General features: G+C 27.2%; 1 protein-coding gene across 3 annotated transcripts in view; it reads left to right on the top strand.

Moving 5' to 3' along the window:
• LOC100572872 (probable G-protein coupled receptor No18) overlaps positions 1-13,850 on the top strand; it is a 120,047-nt gene that overhangs the window by 47,432 nt on the left and 58,765 nt on the right. For all 3 annotated transcript variants that reach the window (XM_029486594.1, XM_003247342.4, XM_029486595.1), the window contains one exon: positions 13,245-13,492. In XM_029486594.1, coding sequence (XP_029342454.1) covers positions 13,245-13,492 — 248 coding nt within the window. The remainder of the gene's footprint in view (positions 1-13,244; positions 13,493-13,850) is intronic.

The raw sequence follows: 13,850 nt of genomic DNA, 5'->3' as shown, positions 1-13,850 counted from the left end.
CTCGGGTTTTCACTTTATAAAAATGTTTAAACTATTCATTTTTTATGTAAATATAATATTTGGTATTTAGGGCATTGAATATAAATTTGCAACCTCAAAAATGTAAATGAAAAGAAAAAGGAAAATATTATCCAGTTCCCAATTGAATCTTCAAAAATGATATTTAATAAATATTGAATTACATAAGATTCCAACTCCAAAGGTAAGTTTGCAAGGACAAACTCACCGGGACACTAAATTATATTATAATATTTACAATATTACTTGAACTACCAATTTTAGATTCTGACCGGAGAAATGAATGAATGTGTTCTTTTTTTGTTTGTCTTCATCTTTCGGGGCAGTAATAATGCTTTAATTTGCAACTTACGAGTGGTTTCTGGTAGAAATTTGTATGTATAGTTGAAAAAGTATAAGTATAAGAAAAATGTACTTCTTTTTATTTTTTATTTTAACTTATACTTATTAATATTTGATTTTCAAATTATAAAAGTTAATTTTAAATTATAAAATACGGTTTGTTTCTGAAAATAAATACATGTCTTATTAATAGTCTGATATACGTTTTATTAATTAAAAACTTCTTAAAATCAAAACTGGAAAAATATAGAAGGATATAATATTGGACATGATATACAGATCGATGATTTGTGTATGTGCGTGTTAGCACTTTTCTCAGTTTGCTCACTTTTCAGCTTGACATTTGATAATAAAATATTATAGTAGTGTTTGATGCTTATAATATGAAAACAATGTTAAATCAAAGCATGCAAAAAAGATTTTAAGTAGAACTTAAAACTAAATTTGTTAAATTTTTAACTTTTTACAATGTAGTTTTTAATAGGTACTCGTAGAACTAGGTTAACAGCCGATTAAAATAAAAATAAATTCATTTCTTGGATAAATAGGAATTCATAACGTGTAATTATTATTTAATTCGGAAGTGTTCACAAAATAATTATTAATTAAAAAAAACAGTCGAGACCTACCTCTTTTTTTCTTTTGGCGATTTACCACCAGTTAATCGCAATGATTTTACTATTTAATTTATTAAAAGTTATGTAAATATACCTTGGCCGCCTTCTCGGTCAAAAAAACATTAAAATTAAATGTACGCTCGCTTCAACTTACTACACAGATTCCGAATTTCAAGTAGTTAAAGGCAGGAAAAACCGTTATGGTTTTCAGCCAGAAGTATATCCAACAAACCAATTGACCAACAAACATGGAAATCTAATTTTACTAAATCTACAACATAATATAATAGATAATCATCCAACTTTTAAGAGGACGAAATACCTGCATAACGTGTAGTCTCCGTCTTACAAGTGCGTAACATACCAAATTGTATGCTTAGCAGAACACGTATAGCTCTGTAAGCTTAAAAATTAAAGTGAATTGATCTCTTATAAGATTTTAAGATAAGATATTATTATCTAGGCAATATCATTAGCTTTTGCTCTTGTTCATCAACGTCATTGTTTCTTGATGATGTTTCTATAAACTTCTCCATCTTGTAACCGACAGCAACTGTATCAGTTTTGTTAGTCAACAATAAAAATTATGACTACAAAAAATATTTTTTTCATGAGGCCATTAATCTATTAAATTAACTATAAAGAAAAACAAAACCGGGTCACATCACCGTTTACCCACTCTAATATTGTTAATACACAGCCAATGATTACCCCCACAAATAAATCACTCCTAAAATCCAACCACGAATATCTATATACCGTCACCACACCAACCCAGACATATCATCACTCTCCAAGGAAATCAAGATTCTGTTCTCCTCACTGCGTAGCTCATTTTTAGACTGTACCAAGATATAGGGCTTTATAGCCCTAATACTCAGTCCACTTTAATAGTGAATCTTTAAATCAAAATATTGGTCTCACATGGGTTAATTCCCTAACGGCCTAACAGCCAATTTAGTTCAATATTTAATAAATGCCCCTCTCACTTCACAAACTGTTAGCTCTTCCCATAACCTAATCGAATCCTCCCGTTTGCCCTCTTAGCAATGTCCAACGTTTCTACTATTTTTCCACCTTAGATAATCGCAGTACCAAATTGTTATATTTCACCTATAAATATTATAATATTATAGTACATTTTTTGTTAAACTTAAAATTATATGTTAAGATAATATTTAATAATTGTTAAGACAAAAAATTTAATGAAAACATCGTTAGAAAATCATTTCATTTTCTGCTTTACAGAGTGCCTATAACTAGTAAAACTTGTTTTTATTTCAAGTTTCTATATTGTATGTTCGATTTTTTTCATTATTAATGTAATCGTATATTTATATCTAGTAAATTGATACTCTTAATCGAAGTATTCACATAATTTACAAGTTCTGCGTGTAACTATTTATACGTAAAATACATATCTTTGTATTTCATTATGCTCCTAAGAAAGTTATAGTTGTTGAATCGTATCAATTTCTTTTTCAAAAATCTGGGGATTTTACAGGGGAAGTCTGTATGCTGTATAGAAGGACTTAAGGGTACAACGACTTTGAGTATTGACTATTGGATGTGTTACATATTTTGAATATAATGATAAATAATTGTTTATGATAAAAATGATTCTGAGAGAAAACGATATAACTTATTGGTAACCATGGTAAACAAAAAAATTATTTAACTAAAGCAAAATCAGTATAATCTCAATGTTGTAAAATAAAACCACAAAGTTTCTTTTATAAACTTGTAAGTCTGAATAATATGTTATTTGAAATTGTTGTTTAAATGTCTACTTCATAGGAAGAATATATTATTATTATGTTATACTCAGGCCATTACAAAGTCGGTCAAGTGGAGTTCAATGGTATTATTTGCACTATTAACCATGGTAGTTAATGGTTGGTACATCATGATAATTTTATAAACTCTCGTGACCTCGTGCTACCAAAATCCTCACGAATTTTATTTGATATATAATATTTTATTAATAATAATATCTTATTATGTACCTACTATTATAAATGTTATTTCTAGTTGTAGTTGAGGGCTGTAGGCGTTATTATGTTGGAGGGCGTTACACACGTGACTGAGTATAATATTAATATAATATAATAACGAATATCCTATTTATTAAAATACGAAATTTTGCCATCCTGGCGATTACAAATTTTTAATAGATTATATTATGTTCTTTAGCTGATATGTAGTGATTGGCTGAACAATATTAGGTGTAGGTACTTCAATGTCATTTCTCATTAACGATTTGTCAGCTTGACCCGAATTTCAAACTTCGATCTAATTAATAGAATATATAGATAAATACTGTTTTAGATGAAATCGTCACAACGTCAACGATAATTATTGAGGAAAACTACAATATTATTATTCAATTCAAATAGTACTAGATAGTAGATACTAGAATCCACTCGATTTATCGATTGGTTAAATACTTAAATACCTATATTTGGTAACTATTGCTTATTACATCTTAAAATAAAGTCCACGTGGTTAATCTGTCATGATTGTAAATAATATAGGAAATTTAATGTCATGCGAGTGTACCTATTAATTTATGTCACGTTCTTTGAATTTCATTTACTAGAATCATCGAAGAGCATTATACTGTCTAATACGTCATCGATGGCGATGGCGTATCTCATAGGTATCTACTTTATTGGTAACGTTATAATAATATGGTTTAATAACTTTTATATACCAAGCTATAATATAGTATTGGAAACATGTTCCAAAATATATTTTTTTTGGATGTTCAAGTTTTCAAACTAATAAGTCACTATCAAAGTTTGTGGAGATACTGATAATCAATATTAATAACAATGGTAGTCAATAAAACCTATCTCTTATACACTTATACAATTTGTAATGATACCGTTAATAATATTATTAATGATAGGAGCGAATTAAAGGTTTTAATATTTCAAATTTAGATTATTACACCTGAGATTTGTTAATAAAAGTATTGTTTACGCAATACGTAACCGGCTTTGCATGTTAACCAATTATCTATGATATTATTAAACTACCAAAACGTATATACAATTTTAAATTTTATTTTGAATTCATCATATTTGTATTAGATAATCAAATTTCTCATGAAATATGTTTTAAAAAATACTTTTATGGGCATCTCTGCCATTCAGATGAAATATTTTTAATTAATTCAAGACAATTTACAAAACAAGAACAATTTTAAATGATTGTTTATTCAACAAAATACAAATTATCATGTAGTCGTGGAAGTCATATTTGATTGAAGGTGTCTGAAACTCAGCTATAGTACATCTGTAAATGCTGTACTGCGGGTTCCCTTATAAGTGGTTTCCCCTTTCCACTTTTCAGTTTTCCCCGATTAGAGATCCCACAATTTGTCCTTGAAGTTGTTTTTCGGATATATAAATGGTTTTCGTATTTTCCATGTGCCACTAAGTGATAAGCCGTACCTTTCGGTACATTTCCAGGAATTTCAAAAGTAGTTATATTATAATTGCATGTTGCGGATTTCTAAACCAGAGATTCCATATTTATATATAGGTAGATACTATAATTTATTGTATTATTCAATCTCAAATCACTCAGCTTACATTGTACAATTTTCACTCAATGGTGATATTCTATCATAATACGTAAAACATATTTAATTTCCTAATAACAAAATGTTAACTTCGGGAGTCTGTAACAATACCATAGAAAACGAGACTAGAATTTAATATTTATGAATTAAATACAAAAAAATGTAATTAATATTAAAAATGTTAAATCTGATTAAATTTTATTTTTGAAAAATTCAATGCTGCCAATTTTGAAATCTATATTTTTGAAAAACGTTGATTGTAAAAACATTTATTTAAGTCGTGTACCTTGTTTGTTTTTTTAAATTTTTTTGAAATCTATATATTTGTTAAGTTAAATTGATAAAAAAACAATTTTAAATTCAAAAAGTACCTACTTTTTAAATAGATAGGTATTTGCTTGTTAAAATCTAAATATTTTTTTTAAATAGTTATTACTTACCATATCAATGAATCTTACTTCAAATCATTTTGATATTTTAAAAATCATCAAAACTAAACCGCTTGACTTAGATAAATGTTTTTACAATCAAAAATTATCTAAAACCCAGATTTACAAAATGGCTGTTTTGAATTTTGAATTTATTATTTTTAGAATTAAAAATAAAAACAAAAAATGTAGTATTATGTTGTACATAAGATATAAAAGAAAAATATTTATTATAACAAAAGTTATTTCATTTGTCAGGTTTTTTTATTAGGTACACCCTTATACTGCCCGGGAGATAAAAAAAAAATAATAGGAAGTGTCCACACCGGAAGTATTCAGAAAATCGTTATCGGGATCTCGATATGTTAAAAAAATATTAGTAATATTACTATAAAGTCGTATTTTATAATATAATAATAATTAATATTGGAATTCTGCTATATTTCCGTTTTTATAATGCTTGTATAACAATGAAATCTTGAATGTTTAAAATAGTTTAAAACATTGAAAAAACAATTTAAAAAAACTAATTTATTATATAAATTTAATTACTATTAACAGTAACAAAATATTTGTTAGATTAAATTGTTATTTTTTATAGTACCTACAATGGTTATGGTTCGTTTATAATTATTATTTTTTGTTTGTATTAATGTAATAAAAAATCGATTCCAACAATGTAACATTGATTCTGCAAGTACATATTATAGGTATACATGATATACTATATATCTCAATTGAAACTTCCTTTTATGTTTTTTTTAGATTCTAAGCGAAGCGAGGAAGCTATTGGTTTTAAAATTGTGTTTATTTATTTATTTATTTTTTTTATATCCTGTATACAAAATTCTACCAGAAGGAGTGCTTCGATTTCAACAATTAGTACTTTATCTTTTAGCGAATTGGATCAAGATGGTACTTTAGAGAGAGGTCATTTTTTGATTTTATCAATAGTTATTTAGTGCCACGGGAAAAACCACCAAAAAATTACGAAAAAACAGCTAAAAATAGGATTTTAATTTCTAACGCTTTGTTTATCACCATAGAAACGAATAAAAAATTATAATATTATAATATTAATTCATTATAGGTAATTATAACTTACATGATATAATAATTAATAAAAATATAAAATATCCAGACTGACAAACCATCCCCGCTCAGAATCGTTTTTCTTATACAATGATATTATATCATTGAATTCAAATTTAATACAATCCATTATTATCCACTTGTAACCTACTATACAGCAGAGCGATATCCACTTACCCGCTTTTTATATTTTTAATCAAAATTTAGAATAATTAAATATAAAATACATTATAATTCAGCCATATGACGCATAAACACTCAACAGATCAACTTACTATAATTATTAGTTCCTGCAGTTTCTGTATTCTGTATGATTCCGGTGATTTTCCACATATTTCCGGAAATCGCCTATTCTTAGATCATGCCTTAAGATAAAAGTTTTATATTAAGCCATGCCCTAGACATAATAAGCAGATGGTTTTCTTATCTTATCTTTTATAATGAAAAACATTATCGTTTGTAGTGTAAGAAATGTATTATATTTATTAATTATACACTATATCATTATATTACATAATATTATTAAATTTTGCTTTGAAATTTCCAACATCAGTATGATATATCCACTCCACAACACTTATATACACATACTAACAATATGTTTACAAGAAGTGCAACTGAACTCTGAATAATATAAACTAATATAATATAAAATAATGAATAATTCTGAGAACTTTATTTACGTATATAATCTGGTACAGATGAATAAATAACCCATCTGTTACCCGCGATATCCTTGCTTTACGCAAAATAAGTTAGCACTTCTCATTTTTTAGTCGAACTCTCCTAAATTGCCTAAATATTACGTAATAAAAAATTTAGTTGGGACTGGGGATGTGTTGATTGTTGATAATGTTAGTATCATAGTGTATGGTCTACTCTATATGTGATTTTAATATTTACCTCAACACCTAATAATAATTTTCCATAAATCACAAGAGATATCGAACCTTGTATTTTTTCTGTTAAATACCTTATATTCGATTGGATTTAAAACTAATTATACGCATTTGATGCTTACACCTTAAATTATGCATACGCTGATGAGAGTAGTACCAAAAATCATCAACGTTTTACAAATGTTTAAGCTTATGAAACATGTCAAACATGATTCATTACTCGAATGTAATAAATTATGGTATTTTATACACAGAGAAAAGTATATTTGATATAAAAACGAATTTTCCAATAAGGAAAAATAAAATTTTAACTATTTTCGAATGTCTTCTCACTTTCACAGAGAACATTAAGCGGTTATCAAAACAAATTCAAGTATTTTTTAATTAGATGAGATAATATTAAATTATTTTAATCTATCACAACGCTTATTTTGATGGGAGTACGCAGAGATATTAATTAAAAGGGTATTACCTGTGGAAGACTATAAGGAGTGATTCATTATTGTAAAACCAATAGTTCAACGTTTCGTAAACATTTTGAAATAATTTATTTTGCTCATTAAAAATTTATGAGTTAAAATATGTTTAAAGAAGAAATAATATTATGTTCTCTAAATTTTAACCGGTAATGGTTGGAAGTATCATTATGGTTTCGTTATTACATAATGCATTATACATTACACATTTATACCTATTATAGTTTCTTTAAAGTTTATACGATTTAACTTTATTCGACGTGTCTCTCGAGTATTATTATGGCAAAGTAAAATAAATTTTGGTTAAACATGTCTTTAAAGAAACTATTAACTACCCATGTTAATTTAAGATGAGATTTATCCACCCATATAAATATTATTTATACTATAATGCGTTTATATTATTATTGTTTACATAACATTTATACATGAATTAGGTACCATAAATATTTAAAATAATTTTATTATTCTAAATTACTATTTTTTTTACCTTAATAGGTAGGCATATACGTTAAGAGGACGTCGCACCCGCATATGTTGTCTCCGTACGATATAACAAACTTTCGTTCAGCAGTTTCAATAGTGTGCTGTTAGTTTTGATATTAGACCTATTATCAAACTTTCAGGTAACAATATTATCGGTATTCTCTCATTGGTTTCTTACGATATTTTAATCTTTAAGTGAATTATGAGTATGTAAAATATTAAAATGTGAAAATTCTCATAATTAACTTGAAAAATAAAAAATATCGTAAAAAATCAACGAGAGAACTCAATATATAATGTTCTTACCTTTAAGTTTGATAATTTAGACTAATTCACTCTAATATCAAAACTAACTGTCCACTATTGAACTACTGAACGAAAATTTGTTATGTCGTACGTGTGTAAAACGAAGATGACATAGCGGGTACGACGTCCTATTAATAATAGGTACTCGCTGTTAATAATTTCTATGAATATTTTTAGGGGGGTTTTAAAAATTAAAAATCCTAATTACTACCTTGTTTTAAATATACAAGGTTATTGTATATATATCCCTCTTCAATCAAATATTTGATGATGAAACAAAAATGGCACTGTAATGGGAGCCAACAATTTTTCACGATACGAACTATTGATATTTGTGATGTCCCTTTGCACAGCCATTTTGTATCTGATGATAAAAATCCGAGTCTATATGAAATAACCTGTATATTTCAACCATTGTTACTACTCGTTTATTCGTAGTATAGTACTCGTAGTTGTACTAGTATGGTATATTGGTGTGTGATAAACTAGTGAACACAAAACAATAAACTAGTAGCAATAATAGTATTGAGTTATATACGAAAAGAGAGACAAATAGTTACGAGTAAAAATCTATGAAGGTATAGAGTCATTATTTTATCAGTCATTAGACGTCTAAGTGGTTAAAATTAAAATGTTCATTTCTTCAGTACCAACTTATGTACGATTTACAATTTAAACTATTATCAACATTATCTAGCGTCATTATTCAATATGCCTATACTGCATTGATACAATTTATTTATGATTATAGTTGATAATACTACCATAAAATATATTAATATAAAGGAACTATTTTTTTTTTAATAGATAATTCATTATTTTAATATTTAAAAACCAATAATATAATAATATAATAAAAAAAAAAAAATGTATTTGCCTAGTGTAAAGATTAACTTTTTAAAATTTTTCGTAGGCACTAATTACAGCAGCAATTATGACGAATTTATTGTTATATTTTGCTAAAAATGTATTTTCGTTTCTTAATATTATACTTTAAAAAAAGGCATTGTACCTTTAAATACCGGTAGTTCCTGGATAAATGCACCTTTTGTGCTGCAATATTCAAAAAATTAAAAATGCAAAAACATCTCTCTTCTTCCCGTTTACCATATAATATCTTGCTCAGTCTGAAAATCTTTACAGTTCCATTAATAGACGAACATACGCCAATATCACAGCCATGGGTGCCAACCGATCACCAGACGCCTTATTGAATATCTAATACATCTCATATTTGACAACGAATTAAAAATATGCATCATATATTAATCCATTAATTAAATTATTAACATTTATTTTTAAATCCTTACATAGGTAGTTAAATTTGATCACAGCTACTCCCTAATGATGCATATAACTTTTAATTTAGATTAGATATATATATACTATATAAATTCACAAATTTACAATGTATAATATATTAATATATACTGCATTATTTTTAATCTATAACATTTCTTTAATATTTTTATTATAACTTTAAAATTAATTATTTCTCATTATTGTAAGTAATTTAATAACTATACTTATGATGGTTATTGAGTCTAAAAGTTTATACCTAGTCCACCAAAATTAAAAAAAATTAAAAATACCGCTATTCACTAAAACTCAAACGAGAACTTTTTTTCTGTCATTTAAAAAAAACGACACCAAAATTAGGGCCTAAAACATTAAATATTCATAGGTGACCGGAATAAAGAGTAAGCAGGGACATTTCCCCCCTGACTTTTCGGAAATTTATTTTAAATTGAGTATAGGTACTATGATAAATTACTATAATAACAAATTACGTTACATTATACAAAAAAAAAAAGGTCACCATTATAAAAAAAAAAGGTGAGCTAGTGGCTCTCCTGTACATTAGATGTCGTATGGGTCACTGTAATGGATGTGTTAAATTTGAATTCAATGTTATACTACGTAATTTTATACCAAATACGATTTTGAACGAAAAAGGTCTGTCAGCCAGATATTACAAAATATTATATTATCATATTATGATATATTTATATTGCAATCAATGCCATTAATTATACAATTAGTAATGCATTATTAGGTTGAATTAATTTTTCAATGCAATTGAAAATGTCATTGTGCGTATAAAATATAATAATATACATTCAGGCGCGAACTGGTAAAAAAGAGCACGGGATGCTACACAATTTAAAGGGTAAAAAGCAAAAATTGTTGGGGCAAATTTAAAACATGTAGATTATTTATAAAATATTAATATGTTTTATTTTGTTTTAAAAAAATATTAAATATTGAATATACGTTAAAAACGTAAATAAGTACCAAGTTACAACAAACTTTCAATAAAAATTGTACAATATTATAAATTACTAATAATCGTTAGTTGGTAACGATCTGCTGTTAATTAGGTGTCTTGCGTCCTTAAATATATGATAAATAATATTAGGCAAATATATTTTAGGGAAAGGGATGCTGTAGCATCCCATCATCCCAGCCAGTCCGAGCATGTATACATTAAAAATTGCAAATGCCCACGAATAATATTTTTAAATTACGACAAAATAACTATTTTTTGAGTTACACCAACAAAATCAAAATAGATTTCATAAAAAACTAGTTTTGCGTAAAAATTTCCGTTTTTTCTTAATTGGTTTTTACTCTTATTATTTTTAAAAACTCTTGGACCTATTTTGACCTCTCAAAAATACCAAAAAAACAAAGCATTGTTTTAAAAACTTATCAGTTATCGTGTAACAGAAGAATAATAAATAAATCGCCTCGCATGGAATCTAAAATCTAATATGTTATATTATATTTATTTTTATCTACAAATAAACTCCCCTCTCCCGGGCCACCCCCTAGTAAAATAATTTCGGGCACCTCAATAAATTTACCAAGTTGTAAAGTTCTTCTTCTTGTCGTGTCCGATAATAAAAAATGCCAATAAAAATTATATAAAATAATTATAACAAATAAAATACAAATAATAATAATAAAAAAAAAAAAAAAAACAATAATTATTAAAAAATAAAAATTCAATAAATTAATTTGGTACGTCTAATAAATCACATTTTTGGTAACGTTCTATATGTTGTGTTGCGACCAGTTGTAAAGTTAGTTGTAGCATATTAATATTTATCATAATACATATAATTATTATGTAGATTAAATTAATTAATTAATATATTCATTTCTTTCATAATTTATTTTTTCAAATTTTCAAATATTATATATGTGTACTGTATGATTAATGATTAATGATTATATAATGTTTATTATGTAATAATGTTATTAACATTATATATTTACTATGCTATGCCTAGTCTATCATTAATCATATTATAATACGAGATTTTAAACACGAAATAAAATAATTATTGTAATTTGTTACCTACTCAAATCTAAACGACTGAAAATTTGTAATTGTATTTGATTTTGAATTTATTTCTACAGTCGTAAAGAAAATAAATTCAAATATGTAATAATTATTTAAACATGTATGCGTAACTGATGTACCTACTATTACATTTAATTGTATAAGTAGTGCGTAAAGTTGTGTGCATTGAACATAATTGTTTTATGAACTTTGACAAATTAGTTATCTTATTACTATATTTAACAAAACAACCTGTACTCTGCAGCATGTTATAATAATAGTACCTATATAAATATATAATGGTAAATGAAATGTAGGCAAGTGGGTAATTGCTATGCCGTACAATAGCCTGCAGTAGGTGTTGAGTGTACCTCGTCATTGAGAAGTAATTCACTGTAATGTATGTGTTACATTTGAATCCATTGATAATTAATCATTATATACGAAGAACGATTCTGAGAGGAGATTGTCCGTCGACCATTATGAATAAGTATATTGGTTTTATGTATTTATATTGATAGATACCAAAGTAATAAGTAATTTATTTAATAAAAATTAATTTTTCCTAAAAACATCGCTTTTAAAACCGTTATTTTCTTAAATATCAGATGTCATAACAACTTAAATATCCAGAATATCAAATTAAAAAAAGCGGCTAAGTGGATGTCGCTCTGCTGTACAGTAAGTTACAAATGGGTCAGTGTATAATGGGTTAATAATTTAACTTGAGTATAGGAAAAATCATTGTAAAATCAATACATATCGCTCAGCTCAGATTATGAAAATATATATATCTGTGAGATGTACGTTTATGTATAAAATATGGTTCATGGTCGATCTTGAAAATTAATGACGTCTGTGTGACTCATAGGCGTGTTCAGACTTTGGTGGCCGAGGGGGCACAACAAATTTTTAAATTGTGAGACCTATTTTTTTTTAGACATGAAAAAACATTCGTTTTTTATGTTACAAAATTCACAATGGTAGGAATATTTTTTAATTATGAAATCAAAAAGTATAACCATTGTCAAAACAATAAAAATACTTTTTTCTCACCCATTATACAAGGTAAACAACATACAAATTTTAAAACTATTAACTAATCAGTAATAAATATTTTGAGTTTCTTACAAAATTTAAATTATTTTAATAAGTCGTAAAATATCTAAACACATTTTTGAAATAATAATCAGTAATTGGACATTATCAGCTGATAAAACCATATTACCACAGGTTAGATAAAATTGTATTTAATCTGTGATATCACAGCGCAAGACCTGGTAAACGGGCACAACAGTTCCATGTTATGTAGGTAGTTGTAAAGAATTAATGAGCATAATACTATATGATAATATAATCACTAATTAATAAATTCGGAACTAAAGAAATTACAATTAATAAAAATCTATAGGTAGGTACTGCAGGGTAGTAGGGTACACATTGCGCGACTTTTTTTTTTTGTTCTGGCATGATTTTGTTGAAGGTACAGTCTGCCGGGGGGGGGGGGGGGTGCCCCTCGGCCCCTCCCGTAAACACGCCTATGGCACCGTGACTACGGTGTAATATCAATCATTAGGTTTTGCAGTTAATTCAAATTATAAACGCAAACTTATAATGTGTTTTTTTTTTTAACATTTCATAGACGATGGGTTTTCGACCATAGCTACATCATTGATGGCCGTCCACGTGGTACTTGTGGCGATAATCGGCACCACTGCGAATTTATGCGTGTTTCTCGCTCTTTCCGTGGGCCACAAGGTGTCCAACAACCTTTTGCTGCTCAACTTGTGCGTCGCTGACAGTATGGTGTGCATAATTAGCGGACCGTTAACAGTGCTGTCTTGGGAGTGGCCGATGCTATCGTCGTACACCATCGTCAATGCTGTACAGGTAATACTACGCTGCACGCTGAACATTACGTTATAGTTAGCGACTTGCTACACAACACTGTGCGTAGATGACTCAATAGCACAGACTCTATACTGGTGAACGAGACGTCATAATATTATTATACCTACTCACGTTTAGAGATCACTTCATTTTTTTTTTTTTTTTTTTTAACGGAGGGTCTAATTATTTTTAATTCGTCTCAAAACATAACGATTTCTATTAACGAAACCTTGACATTTTATTAAATCTAGTGTCAATAATTAAACCATATGTACTTATATAATATATTATAAATTGTCCGTTGCTCAATAATAATTATAGTCTTTAGTCGCATTCTATTTTATTTTGGACGGCAATA

Source organism: Acyrthosiphon pisum, chromosome A1 (assembly GCF_005508785.2).
Source record: "Acyrthosiphon pisum isolate AL4f chromosome A1, pea_aphid_22Mar2018_4r6ur, whole genome shotgun sequence".
Lineage (NCBI taxonomy): Eukaryota > Metazoa > Arthropoda > Insecta > Hemiptera > Aphididae > Acyrthosiphon > Acyrthosiphon pisum.
The sequence above is the reverse complement of the archived record's forward strand: the minus strand, read 5'-3'. Positions and strand labels throughout refer to the sequence as shown.